Source organism: Peromyscus californicus, unplaced genomic scaffold (assembly GCF_007827085.1).
Source record: "Peromyscus californicus insignis strain IS unplaced genomic scaffold, ASM782708v3 Scaffold_21__1_contigs__length_65335640, whole genome shotgun sequence".
In the NCBI taxonomy this organism is placed as follows: domain Eukaryota; kingdom Metazoa; phylum Chordata; class Mammalia; order Rodentia; family Cricetidae; genus Peromyscus; species Peromyscus californicus.
Window position 1 is genome coordinate 64,096,392 of NW_026294514.1, and position 26,347 is coordinate 64,122,738.

Below are 26,347 nucleotides of genomic sequence, written 5' to 3' on the forward strand. Positions count from 1 at the left end.
TTTCCTAGCATGTATGTATGTGTGCCACAATGTATTCCTCTAAGTGGCCAGAAAAGGGTGTCAGAACTAGAGTTACAGATAGTTGTGATCTTCCATGTAGGTACTTGGGAAATAAATTCTGGGTCCTTAGCATGACCTAGCAAGTGTTCTTAACTGAGAACCATCACTTCAGTCCCTTTACCTTTTTAAAAGAATAATAATTTGCATTCATTCCTACAATAAAAGTGTCTTCTGATTGTTCCCTTTTATTCTCAACATCTTCCATTGCTGTGTGTAATGAACTAGACATCTTGCTCCTATTATTTTTCTTTTTCTCTTTCCTCTGAGTTTTTGGATGATAGCTGATCTGTTCCTCTCTTTTCTGTTCTCTTTTTCTTCCTTAGGAAAAAAACTTCCTTCCACTGCTTCTCTGTTGGCTTGCTCTCAGGGATACTTCTAGCATTTTCCACTTCTAGCACAGGTATTTGTAGGCTATCCCTTCCCTCTTGGCCATGCAGTATCATTTTAATTGTACTGTGTGCTTTCACGTGTTTTCTGAATGGGCAATGGTGGGATTAAAAAAACTTTTATAGCAATTTTGCTTAAGATTGTATCAGTGCTAATTTCCTCTGTATTGTTTTTATTATAAAGTATCTATGGAGACTGTAAAATGGGGAGCTGCAGGAAAATAAGATCATTTTAGTTTTACCACTTAGATAACCATGGTATGTAGTTCTGTTCTGTATCTTTATAACTGCCTTTTTTATATCTGAATTTTCAGCATAAAAATTATAGTAGGAATAATAGACTACAGTGACCAGTTGCTTTCAGTAAGTGTAGTAAGTGAGAATATACAAGAACTTGAAATGCCTACATGATTTTTAACTTGAAATCCCATGATTGGAGAGTTTAGTGCCCTTTCCCACCTCCTGAAGGTTTTTTATTTTTTATTCTATGAAAGAGTGGATGTGCTTATTACATTTGAATGAGGTTCTGTTTGTATTAATTCCTGAAAATAGATTTATAAATTCTAAGGATATGAATTAACAAATTATTAAATTTCTGAATATTTTTTTCCAACAAGATTGGTTTAGTTTCTAATCCTATTATTATTTTATGTGCATCCATTTATCAAAATGCTAATTAATAGAGCATAGCCTTATTCATTTAATTTGAGAAAGGATCTCATGTAGTTGAGTTGTCCTTGGTATTGATTAGCTGAGTATCTGAAGATGCAGTGCTGGCAATTGAACCCAGGACCTTGTGAATGCTGGGAAAGCATTCTGTCAACTTAGCTATAACTCTATCCCCAAGCAGTTATTTTTTAAAAGTGCAGAAAAAAGATGCTGTTGGCAAAAATTAGCCTTTTTGATTGCTGTGAGTTGAACATCTTGCTCTATATTGTCCAGCTTTGTCATTGCTTGTTAGATGGCCTTTGTCTTAATTTCAAAGATGCTTGTTAAAATTGTAGCTCTTCATGGAAGGTTATTAACTCACTGACCTTGACAGACATTTTTCTTGTTCTATGTGTCGTTTTAATGTATGGAAGTCATCAAAATTAAGTCCATCCTGTAGATGAACAATCTTATTAAATAAGAAATACAGAGCCAAATTCAGAGTTAAAAGCCCAAGAGGTCAGAGCAGTAGTTAAGAGCTAGGAAACCCTTTCTTTACCCTCACTGCTGCTGCTGTCCTACCTCTCCGCAAGTGAGCTACTTCCTGTGTTTTTGTCTTTATATAGACTTTCTGTTCTGCCTTCTCATTGGTTGTAAACCCAACCACATGACCTCCTTGTCACTGCCCATCTATACAGACCTCCAGGTCTTCTATGGTTGGTTTTGAGATTCTGGCTGTATCTTTGAACACACAGAGATCTGCCTGTCATGTGATCGGGATTAAGGGCGTGTGTTACCACTGCCAGACTTCTGCTATGGTTTGCTATTAACTCTGGCCCCCAGGCAACTTTATTTATTAACATACGAATAAAATCACATTTCAGTACAAATAAAATATCACCATACCATTCCTATTCTTTGTCCTTTCCTTAAACCAAGAATAGCCTTTTCTTCTGAGTTCTCTTGTGGTTTGCTTTTTGTAGTGCTTAAGTCAAATCTGCCTTACCCTTATTCAGAAATTGGTCCTGCACAGTTTACTTGATGTTTGATATAGTTACCAGAACAATAGCTTTTTATTAACACTTGAAGGCTGGCAAGTTGGCTTAGCAAGAAAAGGTGCTTGCTGCCACGTAAGATGAGCTTACTCTTACTACTGGACTTCTGGTGGAAGGATGGAACTGACTCCCAAATGTCCTGATCTCCACATTGTATCGTACATGCCTACATGCACACACACACAAGACATGAAAAAGTTTTGAGGAAAGATTTTTTAAAAATCAATATTATGTAGAAACAAATGGACTCACCTCTTAGCTTATATTTGCTTTTGTCTTTGGAATACAGTTTAGTATATAGCTGTTTATACTCATGTATCCAGTATCCTGTCTTGCTGTTGGTACCCTTTGCCAACTTAAACATTTGCCTTCATCTTTGTAATCTGGATTTATTTACTAATGATCACACACTGGACTGAATTTAGCTTTTCTTCTTGATTGGTCAGATTGTTGCAGTGGACAGTCATTTTGCTTGTTCTGTAATGTTTGTGTCTCTAATTTCTTTAGAACTTTGTAGGATTTAAAACTTTAAATATTTTTTTATTTTGTGGTATTAGAATTGAACTTAGGGTAAACACTGTACCACTGAGGGACATCCCTCGCCCTGAAGGGATAAGAGTTAGTCAAGGTGGGCAGGCAGAGAAAGATAAGACCGTGCTTATATTAAAATTTTGACATGTTTCAACTTGTTTTATGTTAGGTTTTTTCCCAATATACATTAGTATAATTAAAAAAGATGACTTTAATTGTTCTGCTCATGTTGTCTCAAAGTGAAGGTTAATGTTCATTGTCAGTTTGCTAGATTAGAGTCATCTAGGAGATGTGGTGGGGGACACCTTTTCCTGAGGGAAGATATCTCTCCCAGACACCCCCCAAGAAGGTAGTACCATCTTGTGTGCTGGGGTCCTCAGACAATAAAGGGGAAATAGAAGAAAGCTAGTCTAGAGTTGACATTCTCTTTTCTCTACTTCTGTCTTGAAATGCCACATGATTCCTCTTCCATGACAATCTTACTCAAGTATTTGGCAAGATAAGATTTGCACAGTGGATAAGTGAGATACACCTAGTAAGAAATCTAGACTTGAACTCTCTAAGTCTTAAAATTTTATAGATATTAAGAAGAATTTATAGAGGGTGTTGACTTAATCTTTATAAAAATCTTTATAAAATGATTATTTGAATAAGAGGGCGTTAGCATAGCTTTGTGTCTGATCCCCCCACCCCCCTTTTAAAAAAAAAGGTATTGTATATCTTGTTAATTTTCACTAGCTGTATCAGAAGCATGAGCATGTTTTGCATATCTGTACAATTGCTTCACTTAAATGTCACTATACTTCCCATTATATGAAATAATTATTCCTTTTTAAAAAATACATATATTTCTGTGTGTCTTGTATGTGTGTGGAAGTACATCTGAAGACAGCTTTGGGAAGTTGATTTTCACTTCCACTGTGTGGGTCCTGGGTCTCAAACTCAGATTGTCAAATTTGGTGGCAGGAGACTTTGCTCACTGAGTCATCTTTCAGGCCCATTTTCCATTTTAATGTAGTCTGTTCTCTCCTCCAGAGAAATCCTGCAGAAACCTCAGAGCACATTGTACTTCTCCTAACACATTTATTAGAGTAATATGTTAGGGATCCCCAGGATCTGCAGGCAGACTCATTATCTATCTAGCCTTTCCTCCTTGTTCAACAATTGTTCTAAGCAGTAGCTGACTACTGCTATGCATTCACTTCTTTTCCTGTGTTCTTTGGTAGGCTTAACATTAAGCCTATAGTCTCGAGTAAACCAGGTCCTCTTTGCTTTAGATTTTAGCAAATATATCATTATTTATGATATTATATGCCTACAATTCAGACACTTCAGAAAGCTGAGACAGGAAGATCATGGACTATATGTAGTAGGAGTTTGTTTGGGGGACAAAAAACCCAAATTACACCCATTTTACAGAGGATGAATGGAAGAACTGTGGTTTTGTTTTATCAGACACCTATCATAGCAACTCTTCTGTCCAGTGGTTTCTTATTCATCTTGAATGTTTGTTACTTCTGTTAACTAAACTCCTGGTTTTAGCTGACCATTGTCTAGCCTTTGGTCAAAGCTAAGAGAAAGTACAAGACTTTATGTTCATATGGACACATGAACTAAATTGTGATATACTTTTTTTTTCCCCTTTTCTTTTTTGTTTTGGTGGCAAAGGTATGAAGACATCATTATAAAGTTGCCACCTGGCATATTGACTGCTTCATGCATGAAAATGGGCAGACAGAAAAGCAGAGTTATTAAGAGTCTGTGGTTCTTTTTTGTTGGTTTGTTTTTTTGTTTTTCGATACAGGGTTTTTCTGAAACAGTCCTGGCTATCCTTGAACTCACTCTGTAGATCAGGCTGGCCTTGAACTCACAGAGATCCGCCTGGCTCTGCCTCCCGAGTGCTGGGATTAAAGGCGTCGCCACCACCACCCAAGTCTGTGGTTCTTGAGGTATTGACAAGTTCCACTTCTGCAGGACTTTTGAGCAAATGGTGACTTCTTGCTTTCTTCTGTTCTCTTTATCTCTTCTGCTTGTGAAATAAAACCTATCAGTATAGTATGGTATTTTGATTCTCCTACTTAACCAGCATTATTGTCTTCTAAATTTTACATTCTTTGCTTTTTGTTCTTTTTTCTAAAAGATTCTGTGTGTGTGTGTGTGTGTGTGTGTGTGTGTGTGTGTGTGAGAGAGAGAGAGAGAGAGAGAGAGAGTGTGTGTGTGTGTGTGTGTGTGAGAGAATGTGTGTGTGTGTGTGTGTGAGTGAGAGAGAGAGTGTGTGTGTGTGTGTGTGTGTGTGTGTGAAAGAGAGAGAGAGAGAGAGGGAGAGAGGGAGAGAGGGAGAGAGGAGAGAGAACACACATCTTGAGTGTATCCAGTGAGGGTAGGGGTGTTAGATCCCTTGGTGTTAGAAATATCTGTTGTTTGCAATCTGGCACTTGTAGATGCTAGAAAGGAGCGAGTCTTTTGATCGCTGAGTCATCTCTCTAGCCACATCAGTCTTTTGCTCAGTGAGATTGAAGGGAGGAAGGGAATTTTATGAGGACATCTCAGTGCTTTTTTATTGTAGCCCATATTGATCTAAAGTTGCTATGTGAAGATGATCACGAACCTCTCATCTTTATGCCCTACTTGTTCCTGGCTTGAGCAATTTTTAAAAGCAATTATGCCAGTATTGACTGAGCAACTTGTGTTAGTAGATTTAGTCAGTAGTAGCAAATATTACTGCTAAAATTACTGAATTTAGGCTGGAGTTTTTACATGAGTTTCCATTTTCAACATTGTATTGATAACGGTGAGAAGACTAATACCTTGTCTTGGGACTGAGAAACAAGATTTATAATGATTGCCTTGGTTACTCTCAGAAAGAGGCCACCACTCTCCAGTTGGAAATTGCAAATATTTAACACCCTGTCTTCTACCTCACCCCTTTGTGCTGGATATTGAACCTAGTGCTTTGAATATGTTAGTGAAATAGTCTAATATTGAGCAAAACATGGAAGCTATCATTTGTGTGCTGGGAATTGAACCTAGGTCCTCTGGAAGAGCAGTTTGCCTTTTTTTCTCCTCTCCTTTGGTTTTTTTGAGACAGGGTTTCTCTGTGTAGCCCTTGCTGTCCTGGAACTCACTCTGTATACCAGGCTGACCACAAACTCAGAGATCCACCTGTCTCTGCCTCCTGAGACAGATTAAAGGTGTGGGTCACCACCATCCAGCAGGTTCCAACTCTTTCTTTTCTTGGTTTTTTTGCTCAGCAGCATTGTGGAGTTTTGTAATTTCTTGAATCTAGTTTTTGACTGAAATGCTCTTTTGATTGCTGTTTTGTTTGCTTGTTTTTTTTTTTTTTTTTTTGAGATATGGTTACTCTGTGTAACAGTCCTGGCCTCCTGGAACTCATTCTGTAGACCAGGCTGGTCTGGAACACAGAGATCCACTTGCTTCCACCTTCCCAGTGCTGGGATCAAAGGTGTCCCACCACCATCGTCTGGTGCTGTTCATTCTTTAAAGGCAGACTTGAAGCTGGATGTTCTGAAAAGCCTGTATTCTCTTGATAGAGGTAACTTGTGTGTATGGGGGAACTTCAGTAGAGCACCTAGTAGATGCATTACTTTGTTTTGTGAGATAGAATTCTTTGAAGACAAAGACTAGACTAATTATTACTATATTTGTCCTGCCATGAATTGCACATAAATTGGTAGTGAGTAAACCCAATATACTTGTTGAAATAGGTTAGTACAGTAATTCTTAACCCTACCAGATACAGGTTTCCCTGTGATTAATCATTAATGTGTATCATAGGATCTGTCTTCATTATGCTTTGGTGCCTCCCCCCCCACCCCCCCCCAACCTTTTTTTTTGTTGCCTTAGCTGGCTTCTGAGTGCTGGAATTAAAGGCATGTACCACCATGCTCCCCTCCTTTAGTATGTTAAAATAATACATTTATATAAAATATTTGCTTACTTACTGCTTAAAAATACCAATATCATGTATTAGCATTTTACAGAAATAAAAATAAGCAGGAAGAACACAATTGCCAAGTAACATTTTAAATAGGTAAATGTTTGGCTGTTGATGTTACGTTAGCTTATTCGTGTGTTGGCATCTCAAAAGTAGATTTCAGTGGCTTAAGTAGGGTTGTAGCAGTCTGAAAATAAGCTTTTGTTGCTTCATTTGCATTTATGGAAATTCACAACTTGTCTAAAATCTGTAAAATAACTAAGAAATTAAAATTATATTTTCCATGTATCTCATGTCACATTTTCAGGGTGTTTTCATTTTTTTCTTTATTCCTTTTTATTATGTGTTCATGTATTTACTAGTGAGAATATTTGCAGCATACTGATCAGGGGACAGCTTTTTGTTTTTCTTTTAGTTTTCAGTGCTGTGGGTTGAAACTGTGGCCTTCATATGCTTGGCAAGCACTTCATTGCTGACCAACCACACTCAGTCCCATGACACTGATATCTGTATTGTGTGCTAACTTCTAGCCTACACCTATAAGATGACAATAGCATCACTATTACCCAGTGTATATCTCTAGGGGCAGTATCACTGCTGTCTAGATAGAATTTCTTCTTTGTTTGCTTGCTTATTTATTTACTCATTCATTGTTCGAGCTGTGTACACATTTGCCTGTGTGGTGTGTGCTTGTCTGTCTGTCTGTCTGTATATCCGTCTCTCTGTGTGCATGCTTGCTTGCATAGGGTTGTCTTTGTCATTTGATCTCCACCTTGCTTTTTTTTGTTTTGTTTTTTATTTTTTGAGACAAGGTTTTCCCTGTACAACAGTCCTAGCTGCCCTGGAACTCACTTTGTGGACCAGGCTGGCCTCGAACTCACAGAGATCTGCCTGCCTCTGCCTCCTGAGTGTTGGGATTAAAGGTGTAAGCCACCACCGCCCCCATCTCCACCTTGTTTTTGAGGCAGATTTTCTCACCAATACTAGCAGTTGCCAATTTTGTTAATCTAGGTCACCAGTGAGTTTCAGGTTCAGCTCTGAGACTATATGCATTACTGCTGGGCCCAGCTTTGCATGTGGATGCTCAGAATCTGAGGTCAGGTCTTCATGCTTTTACAAGAGGCACATCTCTATGGAGCAGTCTTCTCAATCTATTCTTCCTCCTTCTAACTGTATTTTTTAATTTATTTATTTATTATGTATACAGTATTCTGTCTGCATGTATACCTGCAGGCCAGAAGAGGGTGCCAGATCTCATTACAGATGGTTGTGAGCCACCATGTGGTTGCTGGGATTGAACTCAGGACCTCTGGAAGAGCAGTCGGTGCTTAACCACTGAGCCATCTCTCCAGCCCCCCCAACCATATTTTTTGAGACAGGGTCTTATATAGTCCAAGTTGGCTTCAAAATCACTATGTAGTTGAAAATTTCCTTGAAATCCTTATGATATGTTTCAAATAAAAAACTTAATTTTTTTGGAATACAAAAATTAATTTTGTATTAGTAAAAGGTACATGTTCCTGTTTTCACACATACAAATTTGGAGATGTAATTAAGTCTCCAGTGAACTTAATACTTGGCAATATGGATTCTGTGTGTGTGTGGGAGGGATGGAGGGAGAAAGAGAGGGTGAGAGAGCACAAGCATGAAGCTTTTTCTCTGTATAGCCCAGGGTAGCCTCAAATAATACTCTTAAGCGCTGGATGTATAGATATGTGTCACCATATCTGCATGAATTCAAACATTTAGAAATCTGTATAACATGAGGAACTATATAGTTGTTAACTAGTCACTTATTTCATTTTCTAACATTAAGTGCAATATACTCATTGACATGAAGTTTAGATCTCTTTGTAATCTTTCGACTATGAATTTGTATGTGTTGGTTTGTGTTTGGTGGCAGTTCTGTTTTGGTGCCGGCGATTGAACCTAGGGCCTCATGCATACTAAGCCACATATTTTACCACTGATTTAATCCTCAAGCCCTACAGATTATACTTAATCCTTTATCTACCAAAGTTCTGACTATATAGCAGTTACTGTAAACACTCTTATCATAAAAGACAACAGGTATTTGAGATTTGCTTTTAAGATAACCTTGGAAGTACATAACGTAGAGTTGATTAAATTTTTTTTAAAGTTTTAATTGTTAATTTTTTGTTTTTTGTTGAAAAAAACTCTCACTATATAGTCTAGACTTGCTTTGTGTGCCTCTGCCTCAGGTGCTGAGGCATGCACCACTATGCTGGGCTTTGTAGTTTTGTTTGTTTTTTTGTTATTCCTCCCTAGCTTTATACTGGTGTCAGTATAATGTGGAAGTACTATTGATTAATAGGCACTTTTCTCAACATTACTACATAAAGTCAAGTGATGAAAGTTGATTAAAGAGAGAAAAAAAATTGTTGATATGTGAACAGAAAATTAGTTCCAAGGACCACTGAACTTTCCACAGTCAATACCATAGGAAGCTCGAAGGAATATGCCCCTGTCTTTACAAGGAGCTCAAAAAGGAAGACACTACTTAATTTGATGGTTATAGTCCTTTCTATGTTGTTGTGGTGCTAGGGAGCAAACCCAAGCTTGCATTACTTGACCACTAAGTTATGCCCCAAGTCCTACAAAGCCGAAAATATTGACTTGTCCTTTAAATAAAGAAGAGCTATTGGCCTCTTTCTAAAACAAATAGTGAAAATGACTACTGTTTTCATCCAATTGTACAGTGATTTAACATGATTTATTTAATGTGTGAGGGTCCTATAGTGCACGTGTTGAGGTTTGATGACAACTTTGCAGAGATTTTCTCCTTCCCCCATGTGGGTCCTGGGACTAGAACTCAGGTTGTCATACTTAGTGGCAAGTGTCTTTACCTACTGAGCCAGCTTGCTAGCCCTGTACAGCAGTTTTTAAAAACAAGAGTCACTCCTCAATGAGAATAGCAGCAGCTAAATGATTCTGAAAGGGTCACACTGTATTGTTAGTTAGTCTAAGCCAGTTTTATGAATTTTGGTTCTTTTTTTGGGGGGGCGGGTGCGGAAGAGGGTTTTTTTTTTTTTTTCCAAGACAGGCTTTCTCTGTATAGCCTTAGCTATCTTGGAATTTGCTCTATAGACCAGACTGGCCTTGAACTCACAGAGACCAACCTTCCTATGCCTCCTGAGTGATGAGATTAAAGGTGTACATCACAACCACCAGACTTTTTTTTTGTTTGTTTGTTTTTTGTTTTTTGAGACAGGGTTTCTTTGTGTAACAGTTCTGGAATTTGCTTTTGTAGACCAGGCTAACCTTGAACTCACAGAGATCCACCTGCCTCTGTCTCCCAGTGCTGGGGTTAAAGGCTAGCACCACCACTACTCAGCTGAATTGGTTTTTTAATCTGATAGAATAGACTTTACTTTTTTGTGACATGATACTAAGAATTTATATGCTGTTTTCTAGTTCATCGAAGGTCTTAGTAAGGTCATGATAAATGCATTCTAAGTTTAGCACTGCAAACAAAATTTTAATGGGCTTTAAATAAAACCAAAGAATAATTTTGTTTTGAAAGAATAGTTTCTACTTTATAGTGGATTAATTTCTGATGGTAAAGAATTAGTGTTTTTATAGTTTTCTAATGATTTATTGGGGATATGTAACCATTTTACTTTCTTATATTTAGTGTATTTAATTTGTGGTGTATGTGTTAGTATATAGTATATAGGAGCCAATGCATTCACTTGTGGAAGCCAGAGGTTGACATTGGTTTTTCGAGACAGAGTTTCTTTTTTTAATTAAAATATTTTTTTTTATATGCCAACCACAGATCTCCTCTCATCCCTCTTCCCACTCCCCCCTCCCCCCCCAGGGTTTCTTAGAATGGCCCTGACTGTTGTAGAACTACCTCTATAGAACAGACTGGCCTTGAACTCTCAGAGATATGCCTGCCTCTACCTCCCTGATACTAGTGGTAAAGTTGTTTACCACCACACCCAGCTTAATTATTATTTCTCAAAAAGATGCTTAACTTTGAATGAATAATTAATGATTTTTAAAATATAAAACTTTTGAGGATACTCAGCAGTGGAACACTTGTCTAGCATGTGCAAGGCCCTGAGTTCAGTCTCCAATACAAATATAATAAAGTACAGAAAAAATATGAAAATATCTGGATGATATAGTGTATCAATATTCTATTGCTATTAAATCCTTTTTCCTTAAAAAAAAAATTTACACTCTTTGTAAGTAACTAGAACAATTTGCAAAGTTAGGACCAAACCCAGGACCCTACTACATAAACCTAAGTTTTAAACCAAGTTCTTAGGGTAGAACCTAAGTTCTACCCCCTGTCAAGTTACTTTTAGAAAAGTAACTGTCTTGAGAATTAGTAATAGTGTGCTCTCATTCCTTATTAGCAAATACTTTTATGAAGAACATGGGTGCCAATTCTTTTTATTAAAATGAATTTTTTGATAGATGTTTATCTGCCTTTTTATTGCATATGTATTGTAGTCCCTGGCTGAAGTTACACAAAAGACCTTACAGTTGACACATTTTCTTTAAACTTTCTTTTAGAATAATGATGGTATTGATACTAAAATTTGTTGTAAATAAACAAAATATAGGTATATCACTGGAGTCTTTTGAGCATGAACTAATGTTTTGTGGTAATTGTTACTATCTCCAGAATGTAGCTGTACATTTGCACACGTGTACTTCCTATTAATACTGTCTTGATTTTATGATGTTTTATTTGCTATTTGATGCCCACATTGACTTTTCTATGCAAAACCAGGTTGAAAATGGCTTCACCCATTTCTGTATTTACGTACAAATTGGAACCATTTTGTGAATCACAGTTGCCTTTTTTCTACAAAGGGTTTTTTTTTTTTTTTTTCCCTTCCCCTTCCAGGTTCTCCCCCTACCTTCTGTGCTTGAGATTGAAACCAAGATCTTGTACATGATAGCTAGGCACATACTTTACCACTGGTCTGCATACCCAGCAGTAATAAACTTTTAAAAGCCACAGTCACATTGCCTTTTTTTTTTAAAGTTTAAACCCCCCCCCCCCCCCCCCCCCCCCCCCCCGCACATTTATCGGATACAATGTAATAATGTTTTGATATATGTTACATTATGTAATAATGTTAAACATATCAAATTAAATATACCTGCGTTATTTATCATTTCTTCCTCTTTAAAACATCCAGAGTTCAGTTTTTGGAAAATATAGTATATTGTCATTTAGTCAACCTACTGTGCATTAGCATACACTGTGATATTCAAGTTAGTGTATTTGCTTTGTGTGTGTGTGTGTGTGTGTGTGTGTGTGTGTGTGTGTGAAAATATTTGAATATCTGTAATGAAATCTGAAAAGCTTGCTTAAGAAAACACTGCATTTTGATAACTGATACCTAGGAATCTTAATCTTTGGGTATATAGATGGTTTGTTCTAAGACAAAATTACTTTTCTCAGATTATTTGATAGGTTCAAAATTTAATGAATATTTGGAAGAAGTGTAGGTCAATTATGGAGACTTTAATGTAAAAATTTCACTTTTGATATTGTATTTGCATCTCAGTATCCTGATAGATTTCTGTTTTGATTTTCTGCTGACAGGTCACATTTAGGGCAGGCAAAACATAAGGGATATATCCCTCCTGAGAGTAGAAAATCTAATTTTAAGGCACCCAAAGTGCAATCTAATACTACTTCTGAACTGTCAAGGGGACACCTTTCTAAAAGGTAAATTTTCACATTGCTTGTACAATTTCCAGGGAGACTTAAATGGTATTTGAATTACTGCATAATATTAAAGCTTACAATATTATCTCAAATGTTGCTACACAAGTTTTCTTTTTTTTCTCTTGAGTGTATATTTTATTCCCTTTCTGGTGGTATCACTGATACGTGCCTTAAGCAATGAAATTTTTACTTGTGTGGGAGTGATGATGTTCTTCATTTGCTTAACAAACCATGGTGGGCATTAAAATCCTGTGTATGTTGTGTATTTGTGTGGGTATGTGCACATGAGTGCCAGTGCCCACAGGGGCCAGAAGAGGGCATTGGATTCCCTGGAGTTGGAGTTACAACTAGTTGTGAGCCACCTGGTCTGGGTGTTGGGAACCGAACTCAAGTCCTATGGAAGTGCAGCAAATGCTCTTAATTGCTTATGCCCCATTGTCGGCATTTGAAAATGCCATTTAATTAACGTTTTCTTTAATGCCAATTGTCAGAGCCTGTTTAAGTCAATATTATTTTTTGTTAGTATTCTTTTTCAAAGAAATTTTATTTTATTTATGGGTGCTATATATATATGTGGATGCTAGAGGAGGCCAGAAGAGGGCTTTGGATCCCCTAGAACTGGAGTTACTGGTTGTTGTGAGCCATCATGTGGGTGCTGGAATTGAACACTGGACCTCTGCAAAAGCAACAAGTGCTCTTAAACAAGCCATCTCTCTAGATGTTCGATTGGTAGGAGGCTTTGCAAAGAGATGTTACTGTGAAGATTCTTTGTTTGATAAGATGGTCTTTTAGATTGGAACTTCAGTACTCTCACTTAGTGGTTATGAACCATTAAGCATCCTTTTTCTTAAAACAATAAACTCTTGATTAGGAGTGTTAGTGTCAGTGATCTTTGAACCAAAGAGTACTCTTACTTTGAACTGGGCCTGGTGGGAACAAGCCTGTAATCCCAAGCACATGGGAATAGAGGCAGGACCAATTTTCAAAGACAGTTTTAGCTGAGACTCTTCTTAGTTATATACCATTCTGGGCTATGAGAGAGGTAATAACCTCTTCCCTCTCCACCCCTATAAGAAGTATGCTTATTTTCCAACAAAATACACTTAAAAATCACAGCCTTTTCTTTCCACTTTGAACTATTTGAAAATGTTAGTATTGGACTACATAGGAATTGTCTTACCCCCTTCTCTCCTCCAGATACTTAGTCCAGAGATTTTTGTTTGTTTGTTTGCTTTTCAAGGAAGGGTTTTGCTCTGTGTAGCTTTGGAGCCTGTCCTGGATCTCGATCTGTAGACCGGGCTGGCCTCGAACTCACAGAGATCCGCCTGCCTCTGCCTCCTGAGTGCTGGGATTAAAGGCGTGTGCACCACCACTGCCTGGTTCAGTCCAGAGATTTAGGGGAGTTGGGGACTTCAGTGTTAATGGCAGGTTTACTCATGACAGGCTACTACTAACTCTTTTCTTATCTAACCTCATAGAAGCTGCAGTTCATCATCTGCTGTCATAGTTCCACAACCAGAGGATCCAGACAGAGCCAATACTTCTGAAAGGCAGAAAACGGGGCAGGTGCCTAAGAAAGACAATTCTCGAGGAGTGAAACGCAGTGCTAGTCCAGACTACAACAGGACCAATTCTCCTAACTCTGCAAAAAAGCCCAGAGCATTTCAGCACATTGAGTCTCTCTCAGAAACCAATAAGCCACATAGTAAGTCAAAGAAGAGACATTTAGACCAGGAGCAACAACTGAAATCTGCACAATTGCCGTCAACAAGCAAGGCTCACACCAGAAAGAGTGTGGCTGCCGGCAGTTCACGGAGTCAGAAACGGAAGAGGACAGAGGGTTCTTGTGTCAAGAGTGGTTCTGGGTCTGAGTCAGCTGGGGCCGAAGAGAGAGCTGCAAAACCCACCAAGCTGGCTTCAAAATCAGCCACCTCAGCCAAAGCTGGGTGTAGCACCATCACCGACTCTTCTGCTGCTGCTGCCTCCACTTCCTCCTCATCCTCAGCTGTAGCCTCGGCCTCTTCTACTGTACCACCAGGTGCCAGGGTGAAACAAGGAAAAGACCAGAACAAGGCCAGGCGTTCCCGTTCAGCATCCAGCCCTAGTCCCAGAAGAAGTAGCAGGGAAAAGGAACAGAGTAAAACTGGTGGCTCTTCAAAATTTGATTGGGCTGCTCGTTTCAGCCCTAAAGTTAGCCTACCTAAAACAAAACTGTCTCTTCCAGGGTCTTCTAAGTCAGAGACATCAAAACCTGGACCTTCTGGATTACAGGCCAAATTAGCAAGTAAGTTTGTGGATCGATCTTTCTTTACTCAAAGAACATCTGGTTAGTCAGGAGTAATGATTATACATTCAAGTTCGTTTATTTATTTTCTCTTAGATTTACTGTTTTATCTCCATATGGTAATGCATGTCAATTGAAATACAAGTTAAATTTGCAGAGACAGACAAGAAATGTCTTATTACTGCTAAGTAATCTTTTTTCAATATCTATGTGTTTGTCTTTACAGCATTTGCTGATCAGTCATTTCCTAATGTCAGCATGGGGGAAATGTTGGTGTTCTGTACTAGATTTTAAAAGTGCAGTATTTTGACTTTTTAAGGTGATTTTAAAAGATGATTGCATCATACATTCCACATACTGCTGGGTACTTAAGTTAATGGGAAGAATATTGTCCTCTTGAAGCTTGTAGGAGAGTAGAACAATATTCCAAGCAAAGAAACAGATGGAAGAGCATAGTGCTGTGTGTTTTCCTTTTTGAACTAGCCTTGGTGGACGGACGGACGGACGGACGGGGACACACACACACACACACACACACACACACACACACACAAACACTGGGGTGAACAGATGATACTGACTTTTTAGCTGCTGATTATGGTGATACTGAAGCTGTTTCTCCTTGTTCTGTTGTAAGGAATAAAGGACAAAGAAACTAAGAGAACACTAAGCCACATCCTTTTTGGGGGGTGGGGTGGGCGTAGCGTTTCTCTGTGTAGCCCTGGCTGTCCTGGAACTTGCTCTGTAGACCAGGCTGGCCTCAAACTCAGAGAGATGCTTTTCTCTGTCTCCCGAGTGCTTAGATTAAAGGTTTGGACCACCATCACCTGGCCCTTTTTACATTTAATAACAGGTTTAAAGGTCTTAATTTTCTTTCTGTTTTTAAATTCTTGACAGTCTCAGCATGTTGTTCAAACTCGCTTCAAGCCCTGTGATCTTTATACTTTAGCCTGGGATTGCAGGCATATAGCACAGTACTTTGGAGGTCAGGAAGTTGTTGTTTTTGAGTCCTCTTACAAGATTGGCTAGATAGAGCTATGGTCTACCTTGGTTATTGAAAGCCTTTGAGTGGTTGCTGCTAACATTTTTTTTTTTTTTTAAGTAATTTTTGTTTCTTGTGTTTGTTTTTGGGTACACGTCATGGTGTACATATGTGGAGGTCAGAAGACATTGCTTTTCTACTTCCACCCTATGGGTCCTAGAGATCGAATTCAGGTCCTGACACTCAGTGGCAAGCACCTTTACGGGCTGAGCCATGTCACTAGCGTTCTTGTTCAACAACTTCAGCTAATACTGAATCAGCCGAACTTAATATAGAGCCTGAGGTGTTAACTCTGTTTAGCACTAAATCTATAGCTATGCACACACACATACCTGGGCATGTGCTGTGATGCTTGTGGGGGCCAGAGGACAACTTGGTTCTCTCCTGCTTTGGATTCTGGTGTCTTTAAGTTTGGTAGTGAGCAAGCTCCTTACTTGTTTAACCATAACATTTTTTGTTTATGTACATCATATGATTATTAGAAAGGTGACATTTAAAATTGTATAGTAATGCATTGGGATTTGGGAGTTTAGTAGCTTGAAGTCAAAAGGAAATGAAAGACCTGCTTAAAAAGTTTGACATCGGGGGCTGGAGAGATGGCTCAGAGGTTAAGAGCACTGGCTGTTCTTCCAGAGGTCCTGAGTTCAATTCTCAGCAACCATATGGTGGCTCACAACCATCTGTAATGAGATCTGATGCCTCTTCTGACCTGCAGGCAAACACACAGCCAGAACACTGTATACATAATAAATAAATACATAAATATTTTTAAAAAAAAGTTTGACATCCCATCCTGCTCAATTTTCTTGACATTTGGAAATATTGATGTCAACTCTTATCCCCCCTTCTCACTTGAAGTGAAGTAATTGCGTATGGCTTTCTTTGTGGGTCTCTGTTAGATAGCTGTGTAGTTTTCATAGCCTGTGAATTGGATTCTGTTTACCATTATCACAGTGCCTAAGATTCATACTCCTGTTTCCTATTCTCAATACTTCACTCAAGTTATTCATCTCATTTGGTTCTTACTTCTTAAAGTAGTTCCATGGCCAGGTGATGGCACATAGTAAGCACAGGGCTATGTCTTCAAGCTCTTCTCAAATGTCAGCTTGCTTTCTTCATTTCTTTTAAGACAAGATCTCTTTATGCAAGTAAGGTTGAACTATAGCTCACTTTTTAGTCCAAGTTTGAACTTGTGATCCTCCTTGCCTGCACCTCTCAAGTACAGAGATTACAGACATGCACCACTATGCCTGTTAAGCTTTCTATTCTTATAACATTTAAATTACTTTATGTATATAGATGTTTTGCCTGCATTCATGTCTGTTTACCATGCACATGTGTGGTTCCCTTATAGACAGAAGATACCAGATTTCCTGGAACTGGAGTTAAAGTTGTGAGCTGCCATTTGGTTACTGGGACTGGAACTAGGGTTGTGTGGAAGAATAACCCCTGCTCTTAAGTGATTAGCCATTTCTTTTTTTTTTTTTTTTTTTTTTTTTTTTTTTTTTTTTTTTGGTTTTTCGAGACAGGGTTTCTCTGTGTAGCTTTGCGCCTTTCCTGGAACTCGCTTTGGAGACCAGGCTGGCCTCGAACTCACAGAGATCCGCCTGGCTCTGCCTCCCGAGTGCTGGGATTAAAGGCGTGCGCCACCACCGCCCGGCCCGATTAGCCATTTCTTAACCCCCCAGCCAACCCCACTTAAAGAAATAGTTTCAAGGGCCGGGTATGGTGGTGCACACCTTCAATCCCAGCAGTCTGGAGGCAGAGGCAGAAGCATGCAGATCTTTGTGAGTTTGAGGCTAGTCAGGACTACATAGTGAGACCCTCAAGGGGCGGAGGGAGAAAGAAAGAGGTGGGAGTGTGTCAGAAGAAGGAAGGGGAAAGGAAAGAGTTTTTATTTGTATATATTAATTATACAAATTTGTGTGTGTATATATATATAATATATACATATTATATATATAATTTGTATATATACAATTATACAAGAATGGGATTCATTAAGTCTTCGTATACATGTAATTCAGTCATATCTATTACCTTACCTTTTGTTTCCTTTTAATATTCAACTTCCTCTTCCCAATTATTCCCCTAGCTTAAATGTTGTATGGTGTGTGTGTGTGTGTGTGTGTGTGTGTGTGTGTGTGTGTGTGTGTGTGTGTGTGTGTATGTGTGTATGGGTACACTTAGTAAATTTCATTAGGGCTACTTACAGAAACATAGGGTGAAGGATGATTTCTAGGACATTTAGCTAACAGCTTATGCAATTTAAGAAAATGTCTTTACCTTTACATCAGTTTCTTTAAATATGTATAATTCTTCAGGGAGGAGTGGGGTCTATGAGCCTTTTCTCTTTCCAGGACAGGTTTTAATGAGCCTAGTTGAGCAGCTCTTGTGAAGGTAGTCACAGCTATTGCTGGGTGTTCAAGATTACAACAACATGTCATTATCTGGAGGTAGCATTTCACCCCTTTTCCTTCTTCCCCTGTCTCTGAAAAAAAAAATTTTATTTTTAGTTTTTTTAATAAAATTACTTTTATTTGTGTGTGTGAGGATGATGGTACACAGGTACCATTTAGTGTATGTTGAAGTCAAGCAGACAACTTGTGTGAGTCAGTTGTTTTCCTGTCAGTTTCAGGGATCAAACTTGGGTCCCAGGCTGAACAGCATTGTCTTTACCTTTTACCTGTCTCAGCCCCTTATGCCATTGTGTGTGTGTGTGTGTGTGTGTGTGTGTGTGTGTGTGTGTGTGTGTGTGTCTGAGGTGAAAGAGAGAATGAGAATAGGAAATGGTATGCTTATCATGGCACGTATGTGGAGGGCAGAGTTAGTGAGTCAGTTCTTACCTTCCACTTTGGATTGTAGGGATTAAACTCTGATGTTTGTTGTGAAACGTGAGCCATTTCTCCTGCCCCAAACTATTAAGTCTTCCACCCTCTGCAGTGTTCCTTGCCCTTTGTCGGGCATAATACACATGTCCCTTTAAAGCATTCAGCACTCTTTCTTTCTTAGTACTTTAATCAGTCTATGCAGTTACCACTGAACAGTGCGAAGGTGCTTATCTCACCAAATAGAAGCACTAATTGATGAGCATAGCTATTTAGAAGGGAATATGATGAGCATACCATGTCTGTTTAGTAAAAAAGCAGCAACAGGGGTTAGGGATTTAGCTCCGTGGTAGAGGGCTTGAAGACCCTGGGTTTGGTCCTCAGCTCCAGGTTTTAAAAAAAAAAAAAAAAGGAGCAGCAACAGCTTTCCCACTAGAGCTTACACCACCCCTCACAAAGCAGTAACACCATGGATTTACAGTAACAAATTAAATTCTGTCCCGTGGAATGATCATCAAATATTGTCAGAAAGCAGTTGGTTGCTTTTTTTACAACCTTGCCATTTTTGTGCCATTATTGTGTCAACTGGCTCATCTTGACATAAGATCCACAGCTGAGTGACAGCTCTTCCAATAATCATGAATACTTTCCACTAGCACTATGAGGGCTAGGCAGTAAATAGGAATTTTCAAGCTCAGTACCAGCTTGATTTTTCTGTATTCTGTCACGTAGGTGTATGGCAACTTCAGCAATAGGGTTTTATCAGCTGATTTTTGAATTGTCTATATTGTTTGGGAAGTTTCATGGGACTTCTTGACCACTGTGTAGGGAGATAACCCAGACTCTTTTTAAAGGATTTTCCTAGAACTATCATTGAAAAAACACCAAGAGTTCTGTCAGTTCCTTGGAACATGAGCAAATGAGCTATTCTATTAAACATGCTTATATGATCAGAAACTTGATGTAGTGTTCTCAGACTCATTATATAATGTCACTCTCTCAGTCAGCACATTGCTTTCCCAGTCTCATTACTACTACCACCCTTTTTCTAATTTCTTTTCCTTTTCTTTTTTTGTTTTTTTGAGACAGGGTTTCTCTGTGTAATAATCCTGGCTGTCCTGGAACTCACTCTGTGTACCAGGCTGGCCTAGAACTCAGAGAGATCCATCTGCCTCTTCTTCCTAAGGGCTGGGATTAAAGACTTCAGCCACACTGCTCTACTGCCTTTTTTTTTTTTTTTTTAAATAAGTGAGAAACAGTTTAAAATAAAATAGTAGCCAATATTTACTGTGCCTGTGCTTGTCTTGGGTCGTCTCATATGTCCATCAGTTTTCTGTGACAAGTATTCTTAGGCTACAGGTAGAAAGAACATGGAGTCATTGGTCTTGTTTCTGTCCAAGGTCATAAAACAAAGAAGTCATAGCGCTGAGATTCAAACCCAGGCCATTCTGAAATTGATCTTGAAGTGAATTGCATAGCGGTGGGCAGAGTGAGAGAAGGGCAACTGTTACTGGTTTTGAATTATTAATGTTTTTGGGAGAAAGTCCATAATAGAGATCAACAATCTTGTTTGTCAATTTTTTTTGTGTGTGTGAAATGGGTATAATACTTGAAAAGTAAGTGTATCTGCAGAGACTTATTTAACATAATCACTATCATGTGGCTATCTCAGAATGTAGTAAGCATAACTGAATTGAAGGTGACTAACTTCAGCAGCAAACACAGAGTTTGGCCATAGTTCGAGTCTGTTTCTACACTGGGAACATTCAGATGTGAGTTTCTGTTACTCATACCAGTTTTGTGACTAACAAAACATTATAGTTAGGGCCAAACTCCCCTCTAATCTTATTTCCAAGAAATTGACATTGTGAAATGTGAATGAATATAAAATGAATTTCATAAACTTAAAGCAAACAATATGGCAAGTTATATATTCAGAATCCTAGTCAAATATTTAGTGGGGTCTTATATTTCTGTTGTGCTTAGGATTGGACCCAGGACCTTGTATGTGCCGGGCAAGTGTTTGAACACTGTGCTAACCCTCTAAGCTCCCCCTCCCTCAATAACCTTTTCCTTTTAATTTTTCTTTTTTCTTTTTTTTTTTCTTTTGAGACAGGGTTTCCCTGTGTAGCTTTGGAGCCAGTCCTGGAACTCACTCTGTAGCCTAGGCTGGCCTCAAACTCATAGAGATCCGCCTGCCTCCCAAGTGCTGGGATTAAAGGTGTGCGCCACCACCACCTGGCAAATTTTTCTTAAGTATTATTGTGTGTCTGTGTGTCCATTAAGTATACCAAGGCATGTGTGTTTGTGGAGATCACTGGACAGCTTTGTGTAGCCTGTTTTCTTTAGGCTTGACCAGAAGTGCCTTCACCCACTGGGCCATCTTGTGGGTGCCTTCATTGCTTAAAAGAATGCATCAAAATTTGTTTTTTCACATTCACAAGCCCTATTTGACTTAATGTCGTGAAACTGACTTCTGATTAGCAATCTTGGTTGGGGAAAAAAAGCATAAAAACCATGTTATGATCTAAAATAAGAGATGCTTCGTAGTGGATAGATTATTTCTTTACAGATGTTTTCTTTCAACTTTAACATGGCGTGAGAATGGGGAAAGAGCTCATTCTAAGATTTGATTGACAAGAGATTTGTGGTAAGGGACATTTTGATTCATTTGTAGAAACACTAGTAATTTTTAGCTGCCATGTGGAGAACTTTTCTTTGATCAAGTATTTAAGGAGATTCAGGGTATGCATTATAGCTAGGAAGCTTCGAGAAGTCGTTCAGTAACTTTTGTTTGACAAACTTTTTTTGCTACTCTTTTGAGAAATGGGTCTTAATGTGTGGCTCAGGCAACTGAGAAACTCATTATATACTGAGGATGAACTGCAATACCTGATCCTTCCTCCAGCCTCAGCCTCCCAAGTGCTAGAATTAACACCTACGTGTTGCAGATTTATTTGATCAATTGCAATTTTCTTAGGAAGCAGCAGTGGTTCATCGAGACCACTTTGTAAATGATACAATTCATTTATTCTGGCTAGTTGTATAGGAAGGCCTTTTCTAGTTTATTTCTTCCTCAAGTCTCAAAGGCAGATGAACAAATTCTTTTCTGGGTACTAGCATGTCAGAAAGACAAGTGAAATTTCTGCCTCAGTGACAGGCTTCCCTCAGTTCTGCTGCTTCCAAGCTGAAGTGATCAGTAAACTCCATGTAGAGATGGGAAGAATACCCCAGAAAAGATGGTATGTGATGATTTTTGGTATGCATTTTTGACATTTTACAGATGTTTATGTGCGAACATATGTTCTTTTTTTATTTAATATTTTTATTTTATAATTAACTTAAACTCACATGAACATATTCTTGCAATTTGTCATAAATGTAAAATGAGTACTATAGTACTGGTTCAGGTAATTTAAAAAATATTTTATATTTTTAATAGCCTATAAATCATGTCGAGTTATTGTTCCTGTTGCTGCAATAAAGTAGCCTCACAAAAACAGCTTAAGTAAGAGTTTATGTTGGCTTGCTGGTATCATGGCAGGGAGTGAATGAAGCAACTGGTAAAAATGTGTCTACAAAACAATAAAAAAAAGGTGCTTAGCTGTCTCCTTTTCCTGCAGTTCAGAACTCAAGCCCAAGGAATGGTGCCACTCAAATTTACGGAGGGCCTTACTAGCCTTAGACAGACAGGCTTGTAGTTGGTTTTCTTTTCTCTTAAAAAAAAAAAAAAAAAAAAAAAAAACTTTTTGGTGGCCTGCCACCCAGCTCCCAAATAAATACACGGAAACTTATTCTTACTTAAAAATGACTGGCCTTAGCTTGGCTTGTTTCTAGCCAGCTTTTCTAACTTAAATTATACCATTTCTCTCTCTGTTTTTTTCCTCTGGGCTTTTTACCTTTCTCTATTCTATATACCTTGCTTTCCTTCTTACTCTGTGGCTGACTGTATGTCTGGGTGGCTGGCCCCTGGGTGCCTCCCTCTTCTTTTCTGGAGCCTATTTATTTTCCCTGCCTGGTAGCCCCACCTATTTCTCTCTCCTGCCTAGCTATTGGCTGTTCAGCTCTTTATTAGACAAAGTAACACAGCTTTACAGAGTTAACAAATGCAACATAAAAGAAATGTGTTGGTGGTGCATGCCTTTAACTCAGGAGGCAGAGGCAGGTGGATCTCTGTGAGTTCGAAGCCCCAGGAAAGGCGCAAAGCTACAGGGAGAAACCCTGTCTTGAAAAATAAAAAAAGAAAAAGAAAAACAAAAAAAAAAGAAAAGAAATCAACACATTTTTGCATCATTAAACAAATATTCCACAGTATAAACAAATATGTTTCATCATGCTGAAGACAGGAGACCTCCAAATGGTTGTTCTTTGTGCCTGGTTCAGTTGTGCCACTGTCTCAGCTGTAGGGAGTGTTTCAGTCATTCAGCTTTTCCTATTTTGGAGGCTTTCCCTACAGCTGGCCTCATGCTCATAGTTACCATGCCTCAGCCTTCTCAGAGCTGGGATTATAGATGCATATAACCATAGCCAAATATTTTCTCAGATTTTAAATGTTTGTATCTTGACCATTTTGCTTTTATTTTTTAATACTATAACTACCTGTATCTCTTAGTAAGTTGCTTTAATGGAAGCTCAAGTACTGTCACTTAGAAAGTAAAGCTATCGCATTGCTTTTGCATTTGTTTTGATTCTTTGTTAGGTTGACCAAGAGTCCTTGTTTTACTGGATCTGGGACTTTCACTAGGCTTGGACTTTAAGCCTAAAAGTCAGGATTGCCCCCAGAAAAACCAGGACAGTTATTAGTGGATAGTTGCCTGGCCCTTGTTTATTTTTTCTCTTGATTTCCTCTGTGTGTGTGTGTGTGTGTGTGTGTGTGTGTGTGTGTGTGTGTGTGTGTGTGTATGTATGTATGTATGTATGGGGGAGGTTGATAGGGGGATTTCCTCTTATGATCCTGACCTTTTTGTCCTTGGTTTTCTTTTTTATTCTCTTCTGGTAAATTTCAATTTCATCTCTTAACCTATTAATGGATTTTTTTTTTCACCCTAGCCTGCACATTTGCTATCTTATTTTGAAGAGATTGTTGTGTTATGATTCATTTTTTTTCCTACATAGACTCTTGTATTTGGATTATTGACATTTGTTTTTTGACTACAGCAGTTTTCCATGCTTGAATATTATCTTTTCTAACTTAAGTGTATGTGTGTTTGCTAGTGTTTGGATAGGTTTTGTTTGAAACTGGGAACTTTTCTTCAGTGGCTGATGGTTGTGATTGTCTCCTCATAGTCAAGTGTAAGATAAGAGCAGAAATCCAATTTTTAAGCTGTTAGTTAGTTTGACTGAGATTTACTGCCTAATGATTGGTTGGACTATTCTGTAATGAAACCTCATCTGCTACTATTTTTAGCTTACCTTTTTTTAGGCTGATAAATTTCCCCAGGGAAGACTTAAACTCCTGTCTGAAAGTGAAGGTGTGTCAAATTTCTGAGGAGCTTGAACCAAGAATAATTCTGGGGTTTGGGGCGGCAATATGACATATTTATTTCTTGACTGGCTGTTTTTATCAAGGATTTCTGTTATTTAGATGTTGTAAAATATAATGTTCTTGTGTTTCCTGGGTCCAGAAAGTTACCCAGCTTCACAATTGGAAATATGCAGGAGATGTGGAAATCGGGTAGCTTCATAAACTTCCCATCATTCAATCTTTGGGTGGTTTTTTTTTTTTTTTTTTTTTTTTTAATTTCTTCTTTTCTCTTACCAGGATGTCCTCAAACTCCAGCCTCTGCCTCCTTCAGCAATTCCTATTGTTGTGCACCCCCACACTGGCCAATCTTTGGTTTTAACCTCATATTGCCCCAGGGGTTCTTGACACCACCAGTTCCTGAGTCTTCAGTGTCTCAGAGCAGACTCAGTTCTAATTGGTTATCTTAGTTTTCTGCCTTTAGCGTTTTGGACTGCAGCGCTTAATATGTTTGCTTTTCACTTGGAAAACTGAGTTGTGATTGAAGATCTTTCATTCTTAACACCTTTGTAGAATTATGTGTCAGTTTTTTTTTTTTTTTAAATTTGGAGGGTGGGGGCCTGTTTCTAGACAGGGTTTCTCTGTGTAGCCTTCACAAAATGTAGTGGCATTTTGTGAAGGGGTAGAATTCAGTAGATGTTTTTTAGTCTTTTTTTTTTTTTAATCCAGACTTTTCCTTTTGTGTGTGTGTGTGTGTGTGTGTGTCTTTGTGTGTGTGCGCGCACGCACGCATGTGTACATACTTTTCCTGTTTTTCATGACACTAGGCATTTCTTTTCTTTGTGGGAGAGGTGATTCAGGGTTTCTCTGTGTAACAACTCTGACTGTCTTGGAACTCACTTTGTAGACTTGGCTGACCTGGAACTCAGAGATCCACCTGCTTCTGCCTCCCAAGTGCTGGTATTAACCACCATTGCCCAGCAGGCATTTCTTTTTTCTGTTACTATTTACCACTTATCACTGTCATGTCATATAGAAAGATAATACACATCGTAACATGACATTACTAATGTTCTTTTTTTTTTTTTAAGAACACAGCGATTTTTTAAAAAGATTTATTTACTTATTATGTGTACAGTGTTCTGCCTGCATGTACAACTGCACACCAGAACAGGGCACCAGATCTCATTATAGATGGTTGTGAGCCACCATGTGGTTGTTGGGAATTGAAATCAGGACCTCTGGAAGAGTAGTCAGTGCTCTTAACCTGAGAGCCATCTCTCCAGCCTCATTATTAATATTCTTAACAGGTTCCCTCCCCCCTTTTGTTTTTGTTTTTTTAAGATAGGGTTCCTCTGTATAACCCTGGCTGTCCTGGGTCTCACTCTGTAGACCAGGCCAGACTTAAACTCAAGAGATCTGCCTGCCTCTGCCTCTGCCTCCCAGGTGATAGACTAAAGGCATGCACCACCACCTCCTGGCTCTTAAGTGATTTTATTATATGTGAAAGTTGTTTTGCCGTTTTTCCTGTGTATATATTGTATATTTATTTCCCTTGATTTTGAGTGCTTTTGGGTTCTTGAGACAGTCTCATGTAACTCAGACTGGCTTTGAAATTACTGTGTAGCCCAGGTAACCTTGAAATAAATTTCTTTCTGAGATAGAGCCTCATTCAGTCCAGGCTAATCTTGAACATAATCCTCCCATTTCCAGCCTCAAGTGCAAGATTTTTAGCATGTTTCACGAGTGGTTGGATTTTTTTAAATGTTGACTAAATATATTGTCAAGTCTGTTGCAGTGTACACTGCTTCTGTTGTGCTTCCTGTGACCAAGGTGTATGTCAAGACAAAGACTGAGTAGAGTAGAAAGCATCGGTGTGTGTGATTATGTGAAGAAACTGTGTTGAAAATTAACCTAAAAACAAATGGAAGTTTCAAGAATTCTTAAGCCAATCTTTAGTTATCAATTATATTATAATGCTCTGATTCTTTTGCATTCAGTTTAAGTTCCACAGAGGTTATATAGAAATAAATTTCCTGAAAGTTTGTCTTATATTAAATGTCACTCCAGTCTTCAGTTTTTGTCTTCATAGAGTCTGATTTTGTTTCTGATTATGTAAAGATAATCTCTACTTTCTTTCATGAGCAGCAATTTTAACTTAATAGAAAAGGTGGAGACAACTAATATACTATTTTTTAAAATGTATCTGTATGTTTGAGTGTATGGAAGTGCACAAGGCATGTGTGAGCATGAGCCTGAGGAGGCTAGAAGAAGGCTTCCCTGGAATTGGAGATAAGTTGGTTGCCATCTGCCTGTGAGTGCTGGGAACTGAATCTGGATTGCTGAGTCAGATCTCTAGTCCCCTAAATATCTAGAAT

General features: G+C 38.5%; 1 protein-coding gene across 16 annotated transcripts in view; it reads left to right on the forward strand.

Annotated features, from left to right (window-relative positions):
* Trip12 (thyroid hormone receptor interactor 12) overlaps nt 1–26,347 on the forward strand; it is a 133,140-nt gene that overhangs the window by 29,192 nt on the left and 77,601 nt on the right. For 9 of the 16 annotated variants that reach the window (XM_052750565.1, XM_052750569.1, XM_052750571.1 and 6 more), the window contains exons 3-4: nt 12,229–12,354; nt 13,833–14,638. In XM_052750565.1, coding sequence (XP_052606525.1) covers nt 12,229–12,354; nt 13,833–14,638 — 932 coding nt within the window. The remainder of the gene's footprint in view (nt 1–12,228; nt 12,355–13,832; nt 14,639–26,347) is intronic. The other 7 variants (XM_052750576.1, XM_052750578.1, XM_052750579.1 and 4 more) reach the window with 2 other exon arrangements.